The 25,319-nt window shown below is 42.6% G+C and overlaps 1 protein-coding gene across 2 annotated transcripts in view; it reads right to left on the bottom strand.

Annotated features, from left to right (window-relative positions):
- Positions 1-2,420: 2,420 nt before the first annotated feature.
- Positions 2,421-25,319, bottom strand: part of LOC105011953 (1-phosphatidylinositol 4,5-bisphosphate phosphodiesterase gamma-1) — a 42,275-nt gene continuing 19,376 nt past the window's right edge. The window contains exons 5-33 of one of the 2 annotated variants that reach the window (XM_010872455.3): positions 20,485-20,569; positions 20,317-20,397; positions 20,191-20,225; positions 20,008-20,080; positions 19,452-19,547; positions 16,879-16,997; positions 15,992-16,077; positions 15,736-15,856; positions 15,451-15,619; positions 15,094-15,213; positions 14,883-15,014; positions 14,441-14,625; positions 14,016-14,216; positions 13,766-13,885; positions 13,467-13,650; positions 13,260-13,337; positions 12,980-13,083; positions 12,757-12,856; positions 12,549-12,615; positions 10,726-10,892; positions 10,010-10,106; positions 9,722-9,846; positions 9,374-9,473; positions 9,075-9,220; positions 8,814-8,928; positions 8,326-8,487; positions 7,146-7,234; positions 4,595-4,782; positions 2,421-4,458 (exon numbers count right to left, since the gene is read on the bottom strand). In XM_010872455.3, coding sequence (XP_010870757.2) covers positions 4,398-4,458; positions 4,595-4,782; positions 7,146-7,234; positions 8,326-8,487; positions 8,814-8,928; positions 9,075-9,220; positions 9,374-9,473; positions 9,722-9,846; positions 10,010-10,106; positions 10,726-10,892; positions 12,549-12,615; positions 12,757-12,856; positions 12,980-13,083; positions 13,260-13,337; positions 13,467-13,650; positions 13,766-13,885; positions 14,016-14,216; positions 14,441-14,625; positions 14,883-15,014; positions 15,094-15,213; positions 15,451-15,619; positions 15,736-15,856; positions 15,992-16,077; positions 16,879-16,997; positions 19,452-19,547; positions 20,008-20,080; positions 20,191-20,225; positions 20,317-20,397; positions 20,485-20,569 — 3,406 coding nt within the window. In that variant the 3' untranslated portion in view covers positions 2,421-4,397. The remainder of the gene's footprint in view (positions 4,459-4,594; positions 4,783-7,145; positions 7,235-8,325; positions 8,488-8,813; positions 8,929-9,074; positions 9,221-9,373; positions 9,474-9,721; positions 9,847-10,009; positions 10,107-10,725; positions 10,893-12,548; positions 12,616-12,756; positions 12,857-12,979; positions 13,084-13,259; positions 13,338-13,466; positions 13,651-13,765; positions 13,886-14,015; positions 14,217-14,440; positions 14,626-14,882; positions 15,015-15,093; positions 15,214-15,450; positions 15,620-15,735; positions 15,857-15,991; positions 16,078-16,878; positions 16,998-19,451; positions 19,548-20,007; positions 20,081-20,190; positions 20,226-20,316; positions 20,398-20,484; positions 20,570-25,319) is intronic. The other variant, XM_010872456.3, reaches the window with a different exon arrangement.

Raw genomic sequence — 25,319 nt, 5'->3', positions numbered from 1 at the left:
TGGATTGGGATAGTCTTACTTCCTCAACTCCTTTTGTCTCACTTGGTGAAATGCATTCAAATATAGATTGAAGAATATATTTACTAATCCCATTTGGAGCACACCAGTGTCATGGGGATCAAGATGACCAATATGAACGTTCATCCTAATGATTTGTGCCTTGCATCTTGCTAAACATACAGATGCTTTGCGAATTAACATACCGTTTTTTTTGGCTAGGGTAAGTATCTAAGTATTGATTTCTGAAGATAACAATCTTTACTTTATAACATACAAAGTTATACATACAGGCCATTTGACATTGAAATTGTATTGCTTGGAGCGTGGCATATTGAAAACAATGCCTGGAGAAATTAATCAATGAGACCTGTGGCTAGCAATCCTGAATGTATACAGTACTCTTTAGATATGACGACTTTCATTAAAACACCAAGTTGACTACATCTTTTGCTTGCTGGCAACGCTTGATAAACTGGGATCTGTCTGCCTGTCTACTATGTTGCATATGAAAGTTTTTTTTATTTTTTATCAGTCTTTAAAAAGATTAAATGCAGTTACTTAGCTGTTATTCTGACTAGTGCAAATTTAATAGAACAAACAGTGGCATCCTTCATAGAACTAACAACCAGATTTGTTTGGATAATTTTATTTCTGTTCTTAAATGTGTGTTAATATTAATGGTTGTTGGCATTATATTAGGGTTTAAAGGTGAACATGCTATTTACCCATGAGATCTGTTGCAGTTACATTATGGGTGCATTAAGAACTGGCACCAGGCAAACAAAACTTGAAAGAGCACCTTTCTGCACTTGCATGTAATCAGAGGTGGGGGACTCGAGTCACATGACTTGACTCGAGTCTGACTCGAGTCACAATTTTCAGGACTTGTGACTTGCTTGATTAAAGTATGAAAATGACTTGACTTGACTTTGACTTGAGAACAAGTTACTTGAGACTTGACTTGACTTGAAGTGGAAGACTCGACAATGACTTGAACTTATAATAAACAAACAGCAATAAAATTATTGTAGGCCTATATGTTGTGACATCAGCAGCACTAATCAGCGTATGTGGCTTTAACGTTGCACAATTCAAACCGCGCCAAACATGGCAGACAGTAACGTTAGTCGAGCTCCACATATAGTATCGTTTGGATACAAGGACTTTGAACTGGAACGTGTGAATAAAAAAAGATTTGCCAAATGCAAAATATGCAACAACGTCAAATTTCATTCGTCATTTTAAGAACCACAAGGAAAGGTAAGAAAGTAATCTCTTTATATTCAGTTTCATAACATCTATAACGATTAAGTTACTAATGTAATGAATTAATCTTTTGTTTGTCATAATTTGGCCTTGGTTGCATATTATGTTTGTTTTTATCTTGTTAGAAATGTGACCATTATCATTGCTGAATACGTCTGGTAAATAGATGTAAGGGAATTTGACTATAACAGTGGCATAGCCTGAATTTTAATGTTGATGGGCATCTTAAAATGAGCGGGCATGTATATTATTACACGTAGGCTATATTGTCTGTATTAAATGTGCGCATTTTCAAGTGTTTGTGGACTGCGCGTGGAAACTAAAAAGCATTGTGCTTACACCATAACAGTTAACTGTACTGCATGAAAGGCTAACATGGAGGCGCCGATGTGATACTAGCACCTAAACATTTCGAAGAGTTTTATTTTTTTACTCATACAGACAAGAATAATTACAGCGTAATTACATATTAGGCAGTTTTTCAGTCACAATAATTAGTTTATAAGGTTGTTATTATCAGCCCTTATTACATGGATTGGCTGAATTCCAGTGCAGAATGCGTGTTATTTCTTGATAACAGACCGTTGCCATGAAAAACAGCGCGTTGCTATGGACGCAGCAGGATTCTAACCAGAGACGGAACGGTATTTCATTTTGAAATCGAGCTTCGCATCGAGCGCACGTCAGAAACAGAGGACAGTGTGTGTGTGTGTGTTCATCTCTTTAGTACTGTGACTTGACTTGACTTGAAACTTATAAGGACTCGACTTGACTTGCTTAGGGTGAACCCTTGACTTGACTTGCTTGATTTATCTGAACTGTGACTTGAGACTTGACTCGAGACTTGATGGTTAAGACTTGAGACTTGCTTGGACTTGACCATGTGTGACTTGTCCCCATCTCTGCATGTAATTAGTAAGACCAGACACAGAACATCACATGGGCATGATCAACATTGGTGTTTCAAAAATAACTATTGTTTTTCTTCCAGTCTTAAAGTATTTTTATTGTATCCTCTGATCACAATTTTTTAGGGAGGCAGTATCTATATTCATTATGAATATACGAATCTGTGCTGCTAATATCAGTAATTACTACATTAAGTAGGTGAAATTACCATTCAAGAAAAAACAATTATGAGAAAAGGAAGAGGCTGCTTTACCTGAAACTGCTTTATTTTAAAAATGGAAACTTACATGTTTTTAATGGCAGAGTAATTATACTGGACAGTCAGCATAGATACAGTAAGTGACATATTAGACAATGCCGACCATAGCAAGCAACATCTGCATTGAAACCTCTAGCCACTGGAGTGTAGTAAGCCAAAACAGCCACTAGGGATCACTGTTTCACCTGGTCAGACTACATTGTAGTGGAGGTTGAGAATTAGGGAAGGGAATGGGGAAATGTGTGCTATGTCAGCCAAGTACACAATATCAAATTTCTACCAATATAGAATAAGCTACAGCATATTCAGCCTGCTCTGGATTCCATTATCATATATCTATATGTTCTTTAATTTTGTAAACAGGCTCTGTATACCTGTGCGATAAATAAAAAAAGTTATATACAACAAATAGTCGATCAAAAAACTGATAAAAATGGACAAGAAGGGGAGGAGGAATAGAGGAAAAGATGAGGTTTGCATCCCAAATGACATCCTATTCCATAGCTACTGTATATATTATATATTTATCCAAGTTTAATCAGAGTGGTCACATTGCAATCTGTATCTATATTGTCTACTTTTATAGAATGGAGAGAATGGTAGACATGCATGGGTAGCAGTGACCCCAAACAACAGATCATAGGCCCATTTTATCATATTCAAGAATGAGAAATGCCAACATATGACTCTAGATCTGTGGCTAAGGATAACCTGGCAGATAGGATCTGGAAATGTAATAAGGTGCAGCAGGTTCATTTATTAGTAGTTCCTGTCAGACATAGATAGCCCTTGTTTGCCATTTGTGCATCCTAAATCACAGCATTTAGGACACACCCCAGGATTCTTTGCTCCAAACAGAACAGCACAGACCAGAATAGCCCACCAAGGTTCAAGACAAACCATGCCCTGTGTTGGAGAGATCACATATATCTGGAATTCTCTTTCCTCCACAAAAGGTAGTATTTTGAAAAGCCCTTTAAGTATGACGTGCAGTTTTATTAAGTTTCTGTTGAACACCGCAATAAAAGTCCAGTTTGTGCTCTCCCAGGTCAAAGATGAGGGACCTATATTGTGTACAATGCAGCAATACCAGACCCCTGCCTCTGTCACTCCCTCCCTAGTCAATCTACTGCTCCAGGAGAGTATATTTTTTGAGGAATAGAATTGGTCCTGCTCCTGTTTAAAAGCCCTTGTAGAGCCAGTCCATACATCTTTTCTGCACCTCAGCCAAAAGTGTAACTCCTGGCTCCTATAGCTTCTCTGTGGTCAACATAAGTCAGTTATTCCAGTTCCCAGTTTAGAGACAAGTTCAAGCATGGCTAGGTTTCGACATACATTATTCTATTGGTTAACTATCTGACACACAACCCTTACTACTCTCGTAGAAGAAGCTGCTAATCTGATATCAACATCAAGGCACAAACAGACGGACATCTTTCAAATCCCTTTTCTTGGGAGCTGTACTGCTACTTTGTGTCGTCCCACTATAGATCCTCTGGATTCAGTTCAGCGGCTCGGTTTGACAACCCCTTTCAGTTCAGAGCAACACTTGTAACCAGTTTTTTTTCCCTACAACTTTTTGAACAATATGTATTTACATTTGATTGTTTCTCTTTAGAACTTGAGATGAGACCACTGAGAATGTTGCTTTGCGTGTCTTCTCATCTAACACACTGTGTAGTCCTGTATCGTGCTGTCTGGCTCATTACTAGTCTATTGGCCCTGACAGCGTGCTAAGTTCAGTGACTGGTGGAATGACCACATAGGTGTGTGGTCTGTGTGCAGCAGGCAGGCAGAGGTACGTTGGGTGGATTTTGGACCTGTACTGTCCAGACCAAATATTTTTATAACTAACTCAAGATCATCTGTGGTCAGACTGAGCACCAGGCAGAAAGACGTTGGTTGGTCCTACACTGCCAGCTCCAGACTGATGTGGTTGTGGCGCCCTCTGTTGGCTGGGGTTTTAGACGCGCTTGGCCCCAACCTGCTGCCTCAACCTCTCCCTCTTCTTCTTCTCTATTAGCCTGGGGAGGGGATACAGAGATGCAGGGGTTTAAGAGAGACTCTGTGTACGTGTTTGTGTGTTATTACCTGTGGGTGTGTACTCCGAGGTGTTGGGTACACGGTTGAGCGTGTGTGTGCCTGTGTGTGTGTCCTCACCTGTGGTTCCGTGCCTCCACTAGCTCATTGAGTTGATCCTGCGCTGCTCTCAGCTCCTCCAGACTCTGCTGGTAGCTATGGTCACCCCCTGACCCCGCCCTCTCCAGAATAGACACTTGACTGGACAGCTCATTGGTGCGGTCTCTGAGCCGCTGGATGGACGAGTAGAGATTCTCATCATCTTCCTCCTGTTAATCATTCGATAAGAAAGAAAACTGGCACTAAGTTATGACCCAATGTGGGACACAGTTTAACAATACCATATATGGATGCCGGTTCTGTTCGTAATATTTATGGACAGAATTTCTAGGCGCAGCCAGGGGCCGGAGGGTGTCAGATTTGGGGACCACACGAGTTCACCTCTGCTCTTTGCGGATGATGTTGTCGTGTTGGCCCCTTCTAACCAGGACCTTCAGCGTGCACTTGGACGGTTTGCAGCCGAGTGTGAAGCGGTGGGGACGAAAATCAGTACCTCCAAATCCGAGGCCGTGGTCCTCAGTCGGAAAAGGGTGGCTTGGCCACTTCAGGTTGGTGGAGAGTGCCTGCCTCAAGTGGAGGAATTTAAATATCTAGGGGTCTTGTTTAAGAGTGAGGGAAGGATGGAACGGGAGATTGACAGACGGATCGGTGCAGCTTCTGCAGTAATGCGGTCGATGTTCCGGTCCCGTCCCACCGGGAGGAGACCCCGGGGAAGACCTAGGACACGCTGGAGGGACTATGTCTCCCGGCTGGCCTGGGAACGCCTCGGTGTCCCCCCGGAAGAGCTGGAGGAAGTGTCTGGGGAGAGGGAAGTCTGGGCATCCCTGCTTAGAATGCTGCCCCCATGACCCGGCCCCGGATAAGCGGAAGATGATGGATGGATGGATGGATATATGGATGCCAGATGTCGAGCCCACTATGGGACACAGCATGACAATACCCTATATGGATGTCAGATGTCTAGCCCACTATGGGACACAGCATGACAATACCATATATGGATGTCAGATGTCTAGCCCACTATGGGACACAGCATGACAATACCATATATGGATGTCAGATGTCGAGCCCACTATGGGACACAGTATGACAATACCATATATGGATGTCAGATGTCTAGCCCACTATGGGACACAGTATGACAACAATACCATATATGGATGTCAGATGTCAAGCCCACTATGGGACACAGTGGCCCTCATTTATCATTCTTGCGTAGAAACGGGCGTATATGTTGGCGTAAGATTTTGCTTACACTCCTCTCATCGCCTGATTTATGAAACTGTGCGTACCTTTAAAATCCAGGTGTACGCAATACCTTCCCTTGATAAATGCCGCGGATGAAAACGATCGTCATTAGAATAACACGCCCCTATATATTCAAGTCTCCGCTTCCCCCACGCCCTCATTTTACGCCATGGACACACGGAAGACGGCAAAAAAGAGAAACTTCTCTGACGTGGAGATTGAGACGATCACCAGGGAGGTAGATAGAAATAATATTGTTTCATTTGGCAGTTTAAAAAGCGGAATAAAAGATGATGATGTGATGTGGAGTACCATTCATTCACATTAATAACTGCATGACAATTTGTAATATTCGTCTTATTATTTCATGATATTTATCAATGACGTTTATTGTTATTTAGAAGAAGAATGTCGTTATTATTATTATTTCTATTATTGTCTAAAAGAAGAAGAATGTCATTTTTATTATTTTGTCAGTCTGAATTATATTTTGGTAATTCAAAGCCTTTTATTACTGAACCCAGTCCATGCGCAACTGCCGGGCCTAACCCTGAAACGTCATGTAAAGCGCACAGACTCGCATCTGAAGGAATACATATAAGTCAAATGCTTTGGTAAAGTCACACAAATGAAACCTTGAAGTCCATGTTGCACAAAAATAAACACTGAAGTTTGTAATTATGTTGTTGTTGTTTTTTTACAGTAGGTCATAATATATCACATCTTTTAGTTTGTCAGTGCGTTAGGATTTTCTTTTCTGCGCTGTTAAGCTTTCATTTCTCTCCGCCATGTCCATGTGCAATATTTTGTTGTCATCCATCCACCAAAGATCACTCCAAATATAACTATTAATACTGTTTTATTTTCAGTTTACATCTCTGCACTGGCATAACATCAGTGCACGAGGGAACTGCAGCAGGGGCTGAGTATACTGCTACACATTTTTTACTTGAGACAGGTCAAAATAAAAGTCCCGTCTCTTCACACATGCGCACAATTAACTCTTGCACAATTTTGGGTATACAACAGTCAGTATCATAATTAAACAACATAATATAACATAAATGATGAGAACATATAACTCAACATGCGCATTTCCGCACTAACTCAAAACGTGCGTACACCACCTCCTGAGCTGGCGTAGGATTTGAGAGTGCTGTACGCCAACGTCCATATTGATAAATCTCAAAGTCACCGTGGTTTTGGGTGTACGCCAGGTGTCCGCTGGAAATTTGGTGTACGCACTTTTGATAAATGAGGGCCAGTATGAGTCACAAATAGTATGACAATATGACAGTATGGATGTTGGTTGTTTAAGGACTACCTTGGCATTGACAATCTCAATGTGAACTAGCAGTGACGCCAACTCCAAATCTTCACTGTAGCTGTTCTTTAGTGGAACACTCCTGTAACCTGGCAAGTCAAAAACAATGGACACACAAACATAAACATCAGATACTAGGTTGAAAGTTCATAGTAGTGCTGAGCGATTATCCAAAATACTGGTTACACAGGATTAAATAACTACCAGAACTGCCAGTAGTTAGTTGCCTCATGTTAGTTGCTTTGAAAACTAAAATATAGGTGCTAATTGTCAGGCCTCTTTTTTAGCTGACACATGTGTACTGCTAATTAGCAATCAATGTCACCTCTGAAGCTGCGTTTGTAATTGTGATTTAGTTATTTCAAAGTAACAGACCTTCTCCATATGTTTCTGTTATTACAAAAAAAGTGTTTAACTACAATGAATCAGTGTTTCCCAATCCTGGTCTTCGGGACACTAAGGCATACACATTTTTGTTTTCACCCTAGCACTAACACAACTGATTCAAATGTTGAACTATCACTTACACAACTGATTCAAATGTTGAACTATCACTTACACAACTGATTCAAATGTTGAACTATCACTTACACACTGATTCAAATGTTGAACTATCACTTACACACTGATTCAAATGTTGAACTACCACTAACACAACTGATTCAAATGTTGAACTACCACTAACACAACTGATTCAAATGTTGAACTACCACTAACACAACTGATTCAAATGTTGAACTATCACTTACACAACTGATTGACGTAAACAATCTATCAAGTCTTTAATTTGAAACAGGTGTGTGAGTCAATGTAATTATTTTATAATGCATTTAATACAAAACAACTTTTGAAACAATAATCAAAACTCTATTAGTTATATTATTTTAACAAACTAAAACATAAAACTGACATCAAAAGGTTCTAATCATTCAGGACTTAATTGAAAAAAGGACAAAAAAACATAGGCCTTACATACACATAATTTGGTCTATGAAAAAAAATATTTTATCACAGTAATATAAATATAGAGCTAATAACAGCATAGAGTGCCAGAATTGCTCATCAAGAATAATGAGAAAAACATTTTTACAATTTGGCTGAATTTGGCAGCCAGGGCAAAATCTGTTGAGAACCAAGATCTCTCACACACACACACACACACATACACACACACACACACCTGTTCTTAGTGAGCGGACAGGGAAAGTTGCCTGGGCCAGGAAATTTGGGTCAGAGAACATGTCCTCCTCGTAGACCAGGAAACGCAGAAAGGAGAAGGAAGGATTGTGAATGTCAAACACAAACTGCTTCTGGACCCACACTGGATTCAAACCATTATCAGCTGAAGATAGAGGAGGGGGAGAATGAAAAAAGAGAAATTCTGCATGTAAATTTGGAAATGGAGACACTTTTGCTATTGACATTCAGATACTGAATAAACAGGAGACATACTTTACAGTATACTTTATAACCCATTCCCCCTGGTCAGGCCAACCGCAAACAAACTCTGCAATGTACATTAAAAACCCATTCCACCTGGCCCTTACGACCCCATTCCACCTGGTCAGGCCAACCAGAGGCCGATGTTCTGAAATTGAACCTTATTGCTTTTGTAGTGTATTGCCATGGTCCAGGGCCCATAGTGAGTGAGAAGGGGATGTCTCGTACCCACAACATCAGTCTTGCACCTGCTGCAGTCATAGTCTGCTCCACACACCTCAACCTCCACAAAGGGGCACACAATACTGCGTCCGTTCTTAGGGAGGTGACGAGCTCCCAGAACCTGACACATGCACACAAAGACAAAGAGAGAGGCGGACTGTATGAGCACGTGTGTGTTCGACTACTGCAACACGAGAGGGTACATAATCAAGGAAGGTGAATAAAAGTGCAGGGAAGAGCGGAATGCCTCCTGATTAGTTGTCTGACCTGCAGCTGGATGGTGATTGGTTCCAGACGGAGGGTGTCCTTGTCGAAAGGGTCAAAAGTGTCGTCTCTCATGATGTCAGGTTGGGGGACAAAGCCACTCCCCCCACCCAGCATGAACAGAGCCTGGTTCAACTGCATGGGCTTGTCTACACACACAATCATTTACAGATGATACACACTCGTATATGCATTCTCAAACCTAACATGCGCAGCACCCCTACATCCAACTGGAAAATGATGAGTCAGAAAGGCACGCATTGACAAAGACAGGACACACAGAGACACTCCCTATCTCTCACCAGGGGTCTGGAAGTTGAGAGCGACCAGCTGGGATCCACAGAGCCACATGGGGAGAGGGTCGTAGTTGGAGGAGTCCAGCCTCTGTCCTCTGGGGTACACCTGGATTACAACACATCACTGGAACTGTTACATCATGTGTTTATCTAATAATATATTACACTGGTCCAATGCGGCTCGGTTCGTAATTCATTACACTTTCAACGCCAGGGTTCTGTGTTAGATTCTAGCCAGAGTAGCAATGAGACAATCCATGTACCGGTGACTATATGTGGCTTTGGATAAAACCATCTGCTAAAGGGCTTATATTTACTATTCCAATACGCGTGATTAAATTATTCTAACATTACCCTGGAGAGCTGACGGCGATTATACTGCAGGAAGCGCTTCCCTCGTGCGCGTGTGGCAAACTTCTCTGCCTTGGTCTCTGGGAAGGATGACATGTCCCGGTAACAAGCACGCTCCGTCCCGATCTCTGGAGGGGAGACATAACAGACACACACAAGGTTCATTCACAGAGGCACGTCTAAAGCATTCATTGTGCCCCCCTCTTCTGGTTTTGTGTTCCTCTGTGACCATTGAAATCTTCTCTGTCCCATGGCAAAACAGTACTGGTCGAGGAGTGTGTGTGTTCCTACTGTCTTCGTTGAAGGGGACCGGTCTGCAGTACACCACCAGTTCCGACAGCTCCAGAGCTATCTTTTTTCTCCTCTCCATCTGCTTCTCTTCCTGCATCTGTTACCACAAAGACGAGAGCCCCCGTGTCATCACCTAACACCAAGATTCAGAGCTTCTCTCCTACTTCTGGTGTACCTCCTATGATATTATGGTCATGAAAAGTAATCTAAGAATGTGTTTCTCTGATGATGTTCACGCATTTAAGTTCTATACTTTGGTTTAAAGAACACAGGGCGGCGTAATGATGCTTTATCATGTGCCATTTTTATCATTTTTATTCCGTTCTAGTATGACACCGCACAAGGGGTGTGTGTGTAGTCAGGAACTTTAAACTTGCATGTGACTGTCATAAGACCCATGGTCAGACTGAGTGGACACTGATGTAATGCCATTGAAGGGTCAAATATAGGATAACACGTGATTGGATGATGTACAGACTGTGTAGGGGTCTGAGGACATCTGGTTGGCTAAATGACCATTGTCTTAACCGCCTCCTCTGTACTGTGGCACAAAAGGCTGTGTTCACCATTCTCCCACTGAGAACATTGTAACATCTACAGAAGTGAACATCTTGAAAAAGCCAGGCGTTTTGATTGTTCTGCCACAATATATATCCAAACAAGCAATATATTTATAATATATTACTAAGACTATTTGTGTGTGCTACAGTACTGACCCGTGCATCTGCGTTCTGGGCAGCCTCTCTGATCTTCCCCACCCAGCCAGTCAGGTCCTCCAGAGTCTCTGCTGCAGCGTCCAGCATGGTGACCGGGTGACTGGACATCTGTTGGGAGTGGATCGTAAACACATACGGCCTGGAAGTCTTCCCATCCTTCTGAACCACTGGATAGAGAATTGAGCAATGAGGAAAGACAGAAGAGAGAGACAGAGAAAGGGAGACTTAAGAATACACAAAATGAGAGATAAGGTTTTAAACACTCACTTTTTTTTAACCTTTATTATATTCAAGGAAACCTTTTGAGCACTAAAACCTAATTGGTGCACATAGTTGAGAGTTGGCCAGTGATTATAATACTGTGAAAAGAATGGAAAGCTTGGAAATTGGATGGTAAGTTATTTAAGTGTAAGAGAATTACGCCTTTGTGAAGGGATGTACAGCATTCCAGATTTTAGGATTAGTACCAAAGGAAACAATAATTGAAATTATAGGTAATTGATTCTGCAGTAAGTGGGGCAGAGACCTCAAATCAGAATGTCTCAAGAAAAATAGCACCAGTGTATTTTTGTAAAACTATTTTTTAAGCAAAGCGCAGAGCACAAAAAGGTTAAAATAATATAGTACCTCTATGGATGTGAACAGCAAGTAGCATCCATAATGTAAATTCAGATAACACCCTTGTAATACATTTTGGCTATGAAAAAGTATTGAAATTGTAACTAACTTGAATCTAGAAAACACCTGCAAATGTGAATTTGTGCGTGTGAGGGAAGGAGGATGCGTTTAGTACGTTTGAAGTGTGTATTATGCCGTGCTGTATTTGTGTGTGGCCCATTTAACAGCCTATCTAACAGATCACACAGTAGAAAGTGGAGGAGGCTTCTTCCAAGATGACAACCCTCCTTTGCTCTTCATAAACCCTGACTAGAGTGTGTCACATCAGCGTGTGACAGGGTGTCCCTTGGCCCTTTACAACACTGTGTGTCTGTGTATAACTTTTAACTTTTAACGTTTTTAACGTTTATGATTTCATGGACTGAACTAATGGGCCCCAGATTGATAATAATAACAATGACCTATGACAGAGTAAAGTCCCCTGTCATCAGGATGAGCAGCCTATGGATATTTGTGTTGGGGAAAACCATCAATCAATATTTACTAGGAACATAACAGTCTGGCCTAGCCCATGACGACCTACTACCAAGACTCAAGTCCGACCTAGCCAATCAGCAGCTACAAACAAGACAACAGTCTGGCTCCACCCATAAAAAGCTGCTCCTTGCTTATTCTCCTATCAGAATGAAGCCAAATGTTGGCCATCCCACCAGACAGCCCGTAGCCATGCAGCCACAAGAAAGACACAAATGTCCAATAGCCAAACGGCAGACAGCAGTAAGAGCAGTGTTGGTAACATGAGAAAAAGAAGATTTCACCAGTACTACATCCCAAAAAGAAGGAGAATGTAAATTTCTTTCCTTGAAATGTAGGGACAGTCAAAATACCTAATTCAAAACAGATTTTGATGTGTAGATCACAGCAAAATAAGCTGTGGAAGTAAAATTATTACTTTTTTAAATAGAAAATAAAACAGCCTCCATTTTGGCATGTATGATTGATTGGAAACTGAGTTTAGTACTCTTTTGTATTCTCCATGTGGTAACTATGCACCCTAAGCGCTTTGAGATTCTTTCTGCGATGAAAAATTATGTAATTTCAATAAAGTATTATTATTAAAATGATAGACTGCATTTATTATTGATACAAGATCATCTCGAACTGTTCCATTAGACAAGAATCAATGAATCATCACATAGACTCACCTACGTGACAGGTGGGAACATCAATGAAGCCCTTGAGTAAGGTTCCTAGAGGACTGTTCTCTGTTGACTGGACCAGGACACAGGAAGCAGGAAGTAAGGTTAATTTCCCTCTACCTGCTGTTGAAGGTTTGTGTGTGTATATGTGTGTGTCAGTATCATAAATGCCTGAATGTCTGAATAGCACACGAAGGCCTATGCTATAACATACTGCCTCGTCTCCTGTCTCAAGGGCGGGTGAGTTGGGGACTTCTTCTACATAGTTGGCAGGAAACCAGAGCTGCTTCTTCCCTCCATAGTCACCTCGCCACCTAGGGGCCAGATGAGGGAAATGCAAGCAAGTTAAAAATGGCAGAGTATGCCGTTGTATCTACTCAGGGAAGATATAATTACCCTGCCCTCTCAACAGCCTCCCTAAACCCTCCTCTCCTTACCAGCCTCCCTCCTGTTTGTCCACACTAAGGATGAGGGCCTGTTTTGGGAAACATAGCTCATCGTCTCTCTGGGGTCTGTAGTCATACAAGGCTTTGACCGTACACTGTAACACAAGACCAAATCAAAACCACTGAACACCATTAATCAGACAGTGTGGACCACACTTTCACTAAAATCCACACCTCAAATGTCAGCCCACCTAACCATAACCTAAAAATGTATTAACTTTCTGTGTCTTGTTAACACACACAAACACATACACCATAATGTGTCACTTACCCTTGCCATTGGCATCTTGTTGGCTTCAACGTAGAAGTGTGGGGTTCTGACTTCATACAGCGCTCCGTAGTCTAGCTCCTGAATAGAGAGATAAAAAATATGCATTCAAAACACATGCATTCAAAACACATTAAAAACACATGCATTATAAAACACACATGTTGGAGGGATCTAGACGCTGTTTCGACATGTGAGTGCGTGTGTTACCGTGGTGCCCATGCGGTCCAGCGTGTCCTCATTAATGGGGTAGCGGAGCCTCATCTTGCGGTACAGGGGGTGTTTCTCATAGTAGCTGACCAGGTCAACCAGGCTCTCGAACTCCGCCGAGCTCCCCAACATGAACATACGGCCCTCCTGCTGAATGCGACAGTGTTTGATCTTACCCTCAGCCCTGTGGAAAGAGAGAGACAGTAAGAAAGAGTGGTGGTGGTGGTGGGGTGTTAACCTAGAAAACAATGTTTTATAGGGTAATGTTCTAAATGTTCTATCCCCCCCACGGGCATTACCTGAAGGAGATAGCGTATGAATGGACCTCATTGCGTTTGCGGACCAGGTAGGCCCCATCCCTGGGTACCCTCATCAACATGTGTTCAGCCTGGACACGGGACAAACTGGAGTGGAACCACCTGGATACGACACACACACACATACACACACACACATCACTCACAAACAGTGTGTATATGTGAACGCGGGGGACATTCAGTGTCACTCCCTACAACCCCCCCCCCCCCCCCCCCCCCCCCGACCCCTTACTCTCTGTTCTCATGTGCGTTGGGCTGTGGAACAGGGCTGCCCAGCCTCATCTCAAACTCATTGCAGCGTAGGGGCGTATCTCTGTAGTGGCAGATGAGTCTGTACAGGCTGTCAAACACTAGGTTGTCCGTCAGGTAGTAGTGGGTGGAGCCAGACTCCTGGCGGGAGTGGATCCTGCAGTGCTGAACACGCCCAGATCGCCTAGAGGATTGGAGCCACAGAGAGAGAAAGACGGAGGGAAGAGAGGGACAGAAACAGAGAGTTAGAAAGAGAGAGAGCAAACAATAAAGCGATGTAATAAATAAGGATGTAGCCTCCTGCAAATGTCTCACTGTCATTGACCAGAACAAAAACAGGGGAGTGATGGGTGGGTGAAAGAAAGGATGGGGGAGGAGCGGTAAAGGGCGGGTTGATGGGTAACAGACCAGAAGGACAGAGTGTAGTCTCCTACGAAGGTCTCACTCTCTCGGACCAGGAAGGTCCCATCCTTGGCTCCGCCCTCACAGTACTCCTGCAGCAGTTTCTCTGCAACCTGCCTCCCATCTCGGCCCCCTCCCAACTTGCCATGGAACCAACTCTCTGCACAGTGCTGATCGTTGTTGTTACACTCCTGGGTGGGGTGAGAGAGGGAAAGAAAGAACGAAAGAAAAGAGTGATTGGAAGTACTAATAATAACACATTCCTTTCCACTTAATTCAACATCCTGCTATTTATGGAGTATATCTCACCATCACATTACGCACTTTTCCACACAACATTTAAGGTAGTTTCTGAACGGGTTGACTGACTTTTTTTTCTAGGACGTTCCAGAAGTTATGACCAAAGAGAAAACTGTATGAATTAGCAAGCATTGTTTGATTCACTCACGTTTGTCACCATGGCTCTCACCTCTTTGCATACTTCCTCTTCGTCCTCTTCCTCAGCCGTCTGGTAATGAGAGGTCTCTTCTGAGTAGTAGATCTTATTACTGGTCAGAACAAAGTAGTGTGGTGTCCATGTCTGAAACACGCACAGAGGTAATTAGCATACACATACTGTATGTGGAAGCTCTTTCAAACACAGTCAAACACACACTCACATGGTCAATGGGGTCTTCCAGATAGAGGATGCCATTTTTCAGGGAGTTACTAATGTCATTCTCTGAGTAACTGGCTGACGTCACTTCTTCATACAGAGTGCCTTCCACCAGTTTCTTATGCTGAAAGAAACCAAAACGCTTTAGTTTCTATAGCTAAAATAGACACAGGTATTAGTTTCTTATATTGAATGCACATACAGTATATTTTTTATGCTGAATCAGAAACACTGTTTAGTTTCATTATAAAATATCAACGCATATGGGATGTGTGACATTCATTAGGGTTCATTTTGCCATTTCAGACCCAAGACATAGACTTGTTACGGTCGTGTTATGTTCAGGGTTTTTGACCGTCACCTTAATGAGTATCTTCCTGCGTAGCTGGTAGGGCGAGGGCAGCTGGTCGGTGTTAATGTCCACAGGTTTGGTCAGCAGCAGGTCTCCAAACACCTTCTTAAAGTGAGTAGCCATGTTTCTCTGCTGGACCACACTACAGTGGTCCTCAATGGACAGAATCACTGGGTACCTGAATGTATACACACATGATGCACATGAAGAAACACACGTCAGACACACATAAAGACAGGGAATATGTCAGTGTGTGTGTGTGTGTGTGTGTGCTTCTCAGGTGTCTCTACTTACTCTGACGTGACAAAGGCATGTTCTTTGATGGTGTGCAGCACGTCCAGGAACTTGATCTTGGAGGTGAGAGTGTGGCCGTGGTAGATGATTGGCAGGTCATCGGGCCCATCCCAGCAATCCACTGATACCATGTTCACATAAAGGATGAGGTCAGAGGACAAAGGTCAGAGATTGGGAGTGGGGTGGATTTTATTTCCCATTATACAGAGTGCAAGATGCGGAGGGCCAGAGAGAGATGGAGGAATAAATAGCTCACGTTCTATGCAGCGACAGCCCATCCTCAGACAGCGGGCATATGCTTCCAGAGATGATTCGCTGGAGAACTGATCACCAGTCAGATACCTGGGAGAAAGGCGGTGAGAGGAAAAGACAGAGAGACAGAGGGAAAGGGGAGAGAGACAGGTAGAGCGAGAGGGAAGGAGAAGAAGAAGAGAGTTACAATTGAAGATCGAACGAGCAGTATAAATTATAGAATTAGGGAGAGAGGGAGAGAGAGGGATACATTGATAGATGTAGTTTGACACAGGTTCTAGTGTGAAATATAGAATGGTGTAGAAAGGCATGGAGAAACGGAAGGATGTGTAGAGACATAGAGAGAAGAAAGAGAGGGGTTGGGTAAAGTGTTTAAAGAGAGGTAAAAATGAGATATAGTGGAGAGAGTTGGAGAGAACTGGAGAGATACAGAGGTGTAGAGAGAGGTACAGGTTTAGAGAGAGGCAGAGGTGTAGAGAGAGGTACAGGTTTAGAGCGAGGCAGAGGTGTAGAGATACAGAGGTGTAGAGAGAGGTAGTGATGTAGAGAAATATAGAGGTGTAGACAGATAGAGGTTTAGAGAGATATAGAGGTGTAGAGCTAGGCAGAGGTGTAGAGAGATATAGAGGTGTAGAGAGAGGTACAGATTTAGAGAGAGGCAGAGGTGTAGAGATACAGAGATGTAGAGAGAGGTAGTGATGTAGAGAAATATAGAGGTGTAGACAGATAGAGGTGTAGAGAGATATAGAGGTGTAGAGAGAGGTACAGATTTAGAGAGAGGCAGAGGTGTAGAGAGATATAGAGGTGTAGAGAGAGGTAGAGTTTTAGAGAAATATAGAGGTGTAAAGAGAGTTAGTGGTGTAGAGAGGTAGAGGGGAGTTGTGTCCCTACGTGTTGTGTGATGATGAGATCCAGTACTGGGACAGGGGTCGTTTCATGTCATCAGAGACAACAGAAGCAGGTCGAGGATCACACACTGAGTTTTCCTTGGAGTACAGGAATGTCAGGAACTGAACAGAGAGAAAAACCTTAGAGGATTAGCAGACCAGAGTACCAGTGTGTGTGTGTGTGTACATGCTGAAAAGTGGAAAGCTTTTAATTATCATTTTGGTGGCTAAAGCTGAATAGAAATTTTTTGCGGGCAGAGAGAAACCCGTGGGCGGTGGAGAAAAAAGATTCCTGGACTTACAAATGAGCTCTAGGACTCATGACTGCTCAAGGACACTTGTTGCCTATACAGAGAATTATATTTACATATGCACACACACGTATGTACAAACATACTTAGAGTTTCAGTTGACAACCGAATTTATTGGTTACCGTCCAAAACTTCAAGTCTCAGCTTCCATGACACAATTCACTGATTAATGGCCCCCCGTTCCAATATATATGGAAGCAAATGATGTGTCAGGAAAGACCAGCCTCCAGAGCCTGACACATGTACTACACACAGGTATATACATACAATACTAAATGGCCTGCAGACAAAGGACGGTCAACAATTTGGGGGCTGGTCAGGAATATATGAACCATGTGGGAATACATGGACAGGTTCTGTGCTTCTTGGAATAATCTTATAATATAGACATATTTCTATAGGTGTATGGTATTTTAAGTGGCAGCTGCTAGAGAGTGGAATATCAGAAAATGTCCAGGAAGTGGTCTATGATGTCTGTTGCATAAATCAGACTGGATAAAACAAGGACAGGATGGTATGGCATAGAGAAAGTTTTTTAAGAAATAATGACACCTTCAATGCCCTAGACACACAAAGAGATTAATAATGGTGGTATTAAATAAATGCATTTATCAACAAATAAAATAACTTTTAAAAACAAGAAATTACCATCAAAATAATTTGTAGAACATTCTCCCAGTAGTCATTGGGAAATAATTAGAACAAAGGACTATGGCAAGTTTAGGGAGTGTTTTAGGTGGCTACTCCTTGGGTCCTGTCCCAGTGAAGCACCAAATGCCAAAAGCTGTTCAGGAAGACTATGTTATCTCGACCTCCATAAATAGCCCTGCAAGAATGTTGTATCAGCATTTGCCAACGTTGTTGCACAACCACAGTGCTCCCAGGGGTGACCTGAGGTGGGGCAGACTGGACAAAGGCAGAGGGGAGGGGCTCAAGACGTCATGAAAGGGCTGGGTCCTCAGAGCATGACGGCGTTCCAGGAAGCCATGGTGCATATCGTAACAAGAGGAACCAGCTGAAACTTCTCAGGGTGGGACCATGGCAGAGAGTGCTGGTTCCGGACACAGGCTAACGCAAGACCCTGCTCTAAGGGCTTTCCGAGGAAGAGAACCAGCCTGCGCTCCCTATAGAGAACTGCATTCCCCGAAATGAGAGCTAATGTGCTTCCATTACCTGCTGGCCCCATCACGCCATTGGTTCGACTAGCTGGGAACTCCAACTGCACTGATGTTAGGCATACCTCTCTGTCTAAACACATGGCTCAGATGGAGTGGGGAGAGAGAGGTATTGGCGCTGGATGAGAAACTAAAGGGTCCCAGAAGGGCTAGCCATAAAGAGACTGATAAAGAACACTCTGTTCTGAAGAACTGCTAAGGTTTCCATATCCTTTGTTGTTTGATTGCATGCTTCCCAGTCGCAGCGGTGTGTGAATTTATTATAATGGCATTTTATGGTGAATGGGGTCGTTTCTGTCTCCTTTCAGACGTTTGTGTGCATGACATATTGCCTGGAGGCAACTTCTAGTACCTTATGTCTGATCCCTTATATCTTGATTGGGCTTCTTCGGCCTTCTTCAGCATTGATGTGAGTTTGTTCCTCCTGGTAAAGCAATATATGGCTACTGCCAGCTCATTTCTCTCTATTGTCCCAGAGTAATATTTATGTTTTTTTTGTGTGAACGTTACTTGAGGGAGTATGAGTGCAAACACTTTCATTTTCACACATTCAAAACTGCATCAGCAACCAAAACTCAGAAGGAGGTAGGAGCAGCATGAAAACATTATTACATCTATGCAGAGGCCATCAGATATATCATACCCTACAAACTATGTCCTGAAACAATCAGATTCAAGGGGTAAAGGGTCGCTTTGGACTGGTAAATAATGTACTGATGAGGAGGCTGTATGAAAGACAGAAATTACTTAGGGGATTTTTCAATGGTAGAAGCTGAGTAGCAAATGCTTGTGGGTAAAGAGAAACCTGTGGGCTGGGGAGACATAAAAATCCTAGCCTAACTAGTGAGCTTTAGTAAACTTAACGCATGTAACACAAACAGAACTACATGTGTGTATTCACATGCACTCAAGTACCTACACTCTTGTTTGGGCTTGGATACCGTTACTAAGAAGTATCTGGATTTTTTTTATTAGGCTGAAATGGGCTACCTTTGAAGTAATTGACTGGTGTTAGGACAGGCAGATTGGACTGAGTTTTGGTCAGACAGGAGAGTGGGATCAGAGCTTGACAGTGTGTGCATGTTTCTCACCTCATCCAGCTGCAGCACAGGTTCTGTCAGTGGACCACCCCTCAGGTACCCCATCAGGACCTCTCTGACCCGGTTCAGGTCTGACGCCCACGACTCCTGCATGTGTCACAAGGCCACGACATCATCAACATGTGACCAGGAAACACATCTCTGCCATATAATTGGATAGAGGGCTGACTTGGAGGAGTACCAGTGAGGATGTTCACCATTTTAAAGTAGTCGGCTGGTGAGTGGGACTTCCTATGGGTTAAGGATCAAAGAATTCGATCAAGGTCATCAGGAGGGATCAACAAATGAATTATTTTGTTGAGTAAATCTACAGGTGGCAGTTAGTCTTGGCTAAGAGGAAGAAGAAGCCGAAGACAAAGAAGAAGAAAAAGAAGAAAGAAATTGACTACTTTTAAATGAACAAAGGCTCCAATGGCACTGTCCATGCTATCACAGAAACAATTAGATGAGTTCTCTAGTACATCTCCATGGACTGAGCTCCACAGTAACAGCAGCATCTGGTTTACTGAACAGCATCTTAACATGTGTGTTTGATTTGTGCCAGTACCTTCTGATCCAGCTGTAGAAACTTCTGGAAGTCGTACAAAGAGATCTGACACAGCTCCGGTCTGTCCACGTTCCTACACACACACACACACAGAGGGAAAAAGAAAGTTGAGGTGAGGAGATATATAAAATTAAAATATGGGATGACAAAGAGAGACAGTAGGAGGAGCAGTGGAGGACTTACCGGAGGGGGAAAGAAAGCTCCAGCTGCTCAATGATCTGAGGGAATGGAGGAAAGACAGGTTAGGTAGGGAAACAGGGATGGGATATGTATGTGTCCATGTGTGTGTGCCTGAGTTTTAATACTCACACTCCTCTGTGCGTCAAACATCAGTGTTCTGTAGAGCTGAGCAAAGTGAGGAAAGGAGAGATCACACCGGGCTTCCACTTCCTGTCCAGAAAAAAAGTAGACAAGTTACTGATCCTCTCCTAACACTGAGGTCAGCCTGTGAATAACTATAATTTCAGGTAATGTTACCTGTAGCTTATCTTTTAGAAAGCGCATGTTGGGGACTCTGTAGTTGATCTGAGGTAACAGGGCCTTCACATCTTTCACTGTAATGCTGGACAGGAACAAGAGACATAACAGATAAAATATTACATAACTGACTAGATAATTGTATGTAACCGCTGTTTACATGATGCTGAACTTCAGTCAGTTCCATCTATCTCATTGACTCAGTCAGTACTAGTCTGAACCAGCTGGGGGCATAGTTTAGCCAACTGACAGTTTTAGAAAAATACAGCTTTGTTTAGTTGTTTTAAAATGTTCTATGTCCTAGATCGAGAACCATAGAAGTGTACCAATTTTATATCAAATGGTATTACTCCTACTTGCAGAAGGAAGCAAATAGTCTAGCAGTTAAGAGCATCTGACCAGTAACCCAAAGGTTGCTAGATCGAATCCCAGAGACGGCAAGGAACCTTCTGTCACTGAAAGTTATTACGAAAAACTCCAGGACAAGTTTCTTTAAATTATTCTGAAATGTACATAATGTATATAGAATGATGATTTAATGTCAACCAAACCTGCTGTCAAAAAGAGCCAGGAGCAACAAGTCATTCAAGGAAAGGTTCTGGTTCTCAAATAGAGAACAGTTCTTTTTAGAACCAGAGCTATGGCCTGGAGTGACAGCCGGAAAAGCTCCTGCCAGAGCTTATTGTTTCGGCTCTACAGGAAGGGGCGGAGAGCATGGTAGGGATTTCTTTCTCTCAGTCTGCTTCGACCGGACGGGCCAAAGGAGGGGGGCAGGGTTGGGTCTGGCTGGGTCCGGTGCACACTGGATATCATACTCTCTCTCAGATCAAACTTCTGTCTCTCTCTCTTTCTGTCTTTGGGTCTCAGCCTCTAATTATTATACCTCTCTTCCCTCATATACTTTATAGCTATATATATACAGTGGATATAAAAAGTCTACACACCCCTGTTAAAATGCCAGGTTTTTGTGATGTAAAAGAAAGAGACAAAGATAAATCACGTCAGAACTTCTTCCACTGTTAAAATAACCTATAATGTGAACAATTCAATTGAAAAACAAACAAAAATCTTTGAGGGTGAAAAATGAAAACTAAAAACCTTACAATAACCTGGTTGCATAAGTGTGCACACCCTCTTATAACTGGGGATGTGGTTGTTTTCAATTTAAAGTGCCATCATTTAAAGTGACTCTGATTAATCACAAATAAAGTTCAGCTGTTTTTCTTAGTTGAATCTCAGAGCAAAAGCCATGGTCCGCAGAGAGCTTCCATAGCATCAGAAGGATCTTATTGTTGAAAGATATCAGTCAGGAGAAGGGTACAAAAGAATTTCCAAAGCATTAGATATACCATGGAACACAGTGAAGCCAGAAAATATGGCACAACAGAGACATTACCAAGAACTTATTTATGAAAAGACGAGAAGATAACTGGTCAGGGAGGCTTCCAAGAGGCCTACAGCAACATAAAAGGAAATGCAGGAATACCTGGTAAGCACTGGCTGTGTGCTACATGTTCTTCTTCATATGAATGGGCTATGAGGTAGGGTGGCAAGACGGAAGCTTTTCCTTACTAAGAAAAACATCCAAGCCCGGCTGAAATTTGCAAGTCCCCCAAAAGCATGTGGGAAAATGTGTTATGGTCTGATGAAACCAATGTTGAACTTTTTGGCCATAATTCCAAAAGATGTTTGGCTCAAAAACAACACTGCACATCACACAAAGAACACCATACCCACAGTGAAGTATGGTGGTGGCAGCATCATGCTTTGGGGCTGTTTTTCTTGAGTTGGACCTGGGGCCTTAGTCAGGGTGGAGGGAATTCTAAACAGTTCCAAATACCAGGCAATTTTGGCAGAAAACCTTCAGGCGTCCGTAAGACAGCTGAAGATGAAGAGGAAGTTCACCTTTCAGCACGACAACGACCGAAAACACACATCCAAATACACAAAAGCATGGCTTCACCAGAAGACGTTTTGAAATGGCCCAGCCACAGCCCACACCTGAATCCAATTGAACATCTGTGGGGTGATCTGAAGAGGGCTGTGCACAGGATATGTCCTCGCAATCTGACAAATTTGAGTGCTTTGGGAAAGAAGAGTGGGCAAATATTGCCACGTCAAGGTGTGCCATGCCAATAGACTCCTACCCAAAAAGACTGAGTGCTGTAATAAAATCAAAAGGTGCTTCAAAAAAGTATTAGTTTGTGCACACTTATGCAACCAGGTTATTATGAGTTGACATTTTTTTTTTCCTTAAAGATTTCAGTTTGTTTTTCAATTGAATTGTTCACGTTATAGGTTACATTAAAGGTGGCAAAAGTTCTGACATGGTTTATCTTTGTCTCATTCTTTTACATCACAAGAACCTGACATTTTAACAGGGGTGTGTAGACTTTTTATATTCACTGTATATGTATATCTCCGCTGCAAAGTAGTGAGTATACAGCTTGTATAGCTGTGTAAATTTGCTGTCCCCTCAAAATAACACAACACACACCCATTAATGTCTAAACCGCTGGCAACAAATGTGAGTAAACTCCTAAGTGAAAATGTCCACATTGGGCCCAAATTGTCAATATTTTGTGCGACCACTTATTTTACTTTGAGTTCACCATAGCTTCACTGGTTGCCACTGGAGTCCTCTTCCACTCCTCCATGACGAGATCACGGAGCTGGTGGATGTTAAAGACCTTGTACTCCTCTACCTCCTGTTTGAGGATGCCCAACAGATGCTCAATAGGGTTTTGGTCTGGAGACATGCTTGGCCAGCCCATCACCTTTACCCTCAGCTTCTTTAGCAAGGCAGTGGTCGTCTTGGAGGTGTGTTTGGGGTCGTTATCATGTTATCACACTTGTCTTTGTACTCCTCACCTGGTTGCCACCACACACGCTTGACACCATCTGAACCAAATAAGTTTAACTTGGTCTCATCAGACCAAAGGACATGGTTCCAGTAATCCATGTCCTTAGTCTGCTTGTCTTCAGCAAACTGTTTGCAGGCTTTCTTATGCATCATCTTTAGAAGAGGCTTCCTTCTGGGACGACAGCCATTGCAGACCAATTTGATGCAGTGTGTGGCCTATGGTCTGTTATGGAAATTTTGAACTAAGGTACATTTGAGAAATGTCTGTCTTTCTATTGGCTGGTATGTAAATCTTTACTTTGATTGTGACACACATGTCTGTATAATATCAGAGGATTATTAGGTATTTGGGCCATGTCCTCCTGCCCAGACAAAGAAGGTGTCAGTCCTTTCTGTTCCTTAGAAATGTAGGAGAGGGGATCTGGTATATGTCTTAGGGGGCATTCTTGATTGGTCACAGTAGGTTGTAGGGTTAATCATGCTGACCTATAGGTTGTCTAGATGCTTTAAGTTTCCCTTAAGGGTTGAGAAAGTTAACCACATGAGGGAAGACACCATGTCCCTTGTGTCAAGCCCAGGACATGTGATAGAACAAAGGGCATGTGTTTGATTGACATGAGACCGATGGGCGACGACTTACCACACCCCTTTTTCTATGTAATAAATATGGATTGTTCATGTATGGAGTTAGAGACTCCTTTGATGATTATGTCTGTAAGCGTTTGACGCGTCTCTCATATTTGCATAATAGTCAATAAAACTGTTAGTATGTGCCAAGAGAACTTTTTGTCTCTGTGTTCCTTACTCCGAGTGTCGATACATGGAATTTCCATCACAGGTCTGAGCGCTGGCAGGCAGACCCCCCACCCCTTCAACCTCTGCAGCAATGCTGGCAGCACTCATACGTCTATTTCCCAAAGACAACCTCTGGATATGACGCTGAGCACGTGCACTCAACTTCTTTGGTCGACCATGGCGAGGCCTGTTCTGAGTGGAACCTGTCCTGTTAAACTGCTGTATGATCTTGGCCACCGTGCTGCAACTCAGTTTCAGGGTCTTGGCAATGTTCTTATAGCCTAGGCCATCTATATGTAGAGCAACAATTATTTTTTTAAGATCCTCAGAGAGTTCTTTGCCATGAGGTGCCATGTTGAACTTCCAGTGACCAGTATGAGGGAGTTTGAGAGCGATAACACCAAATTGAACACACCTGCTCCCCATTCACACCTGAGACCTTGTAACACTAACGAGTCACATGACACCGGGGAGGGAAAATGGCAAATTGGGCCCTACTTTTGTTGCCAGCGGTTTAGACATGAATGGCTGTTTGTTGAGTTATTTTGAGGGGACAGCAAATGTACACTGTTATACAAGCTGTACACTCACTACTTTACATTGTAGCAAAGTGTCATTTTTTCAGTGTTCAAATATTAGCAAACATGTGAGGGATGTGCTCACTTTTGTGAGACACTGTATATATATCGTTCCATCTCTTATTTTCTACACTTTGCTTTAAACCATTTTCCAGATTCCTCTTCAAACCCTCTCTAGATCTCTCTTTAAACCCTCTCCAGACTTCTCTTCAAACCTTCTCCACATTTCTCTTTAAACCGTGTCCAGACCTCTTTAAACCCTTTCTAGTTTCCTTGTTTGTATCACTGTATAACAGTCACTCTGTTATATGATTTATGTTTTCTCTCACTCTCTCTGTTCTGTCCATTCCCTCCTGTGGGACTCAACAACATGGCCCACTGTGAGTACTGACAATGTGTCTGTCCATCTTTCCCTTTCTCACTGTTGCCCAACGTTAACCCATTCCTTCTCTCTCTACAGGTCTTTTCAATCAAGTATCTTTTGTTCAGCAAGTTATTTATTATCACTGGTTTATTTTGCTCTGATTTGAGCTTCTTTCTATTTCCATTAAAACAGGAAGTTGCCGTCTCGCAGCCCATCACATCTCCTGTTCCTACCC

The sequence above is a fragment of the Esox lucius genome, chromosome 8 (genome assembly GCF_011004845.1).
Source record: "Esox lucius isolate fEsoLuc1 chromosome 8, fEsoLuc1.pri, whole genome shotgun sequence".
In the NCBI taxonomy this organism is placed as follows: domain Eukaryota; kingdom Metazoa; phylum Chordata; class Actinopteri; order Esociformes; family Esocidae; genus Esox; species Esox lucius.
Note: the sequence above shows the minus strand (reverse complement) of the source record. Positions and strands in the feature narration are given on the sequence as shown.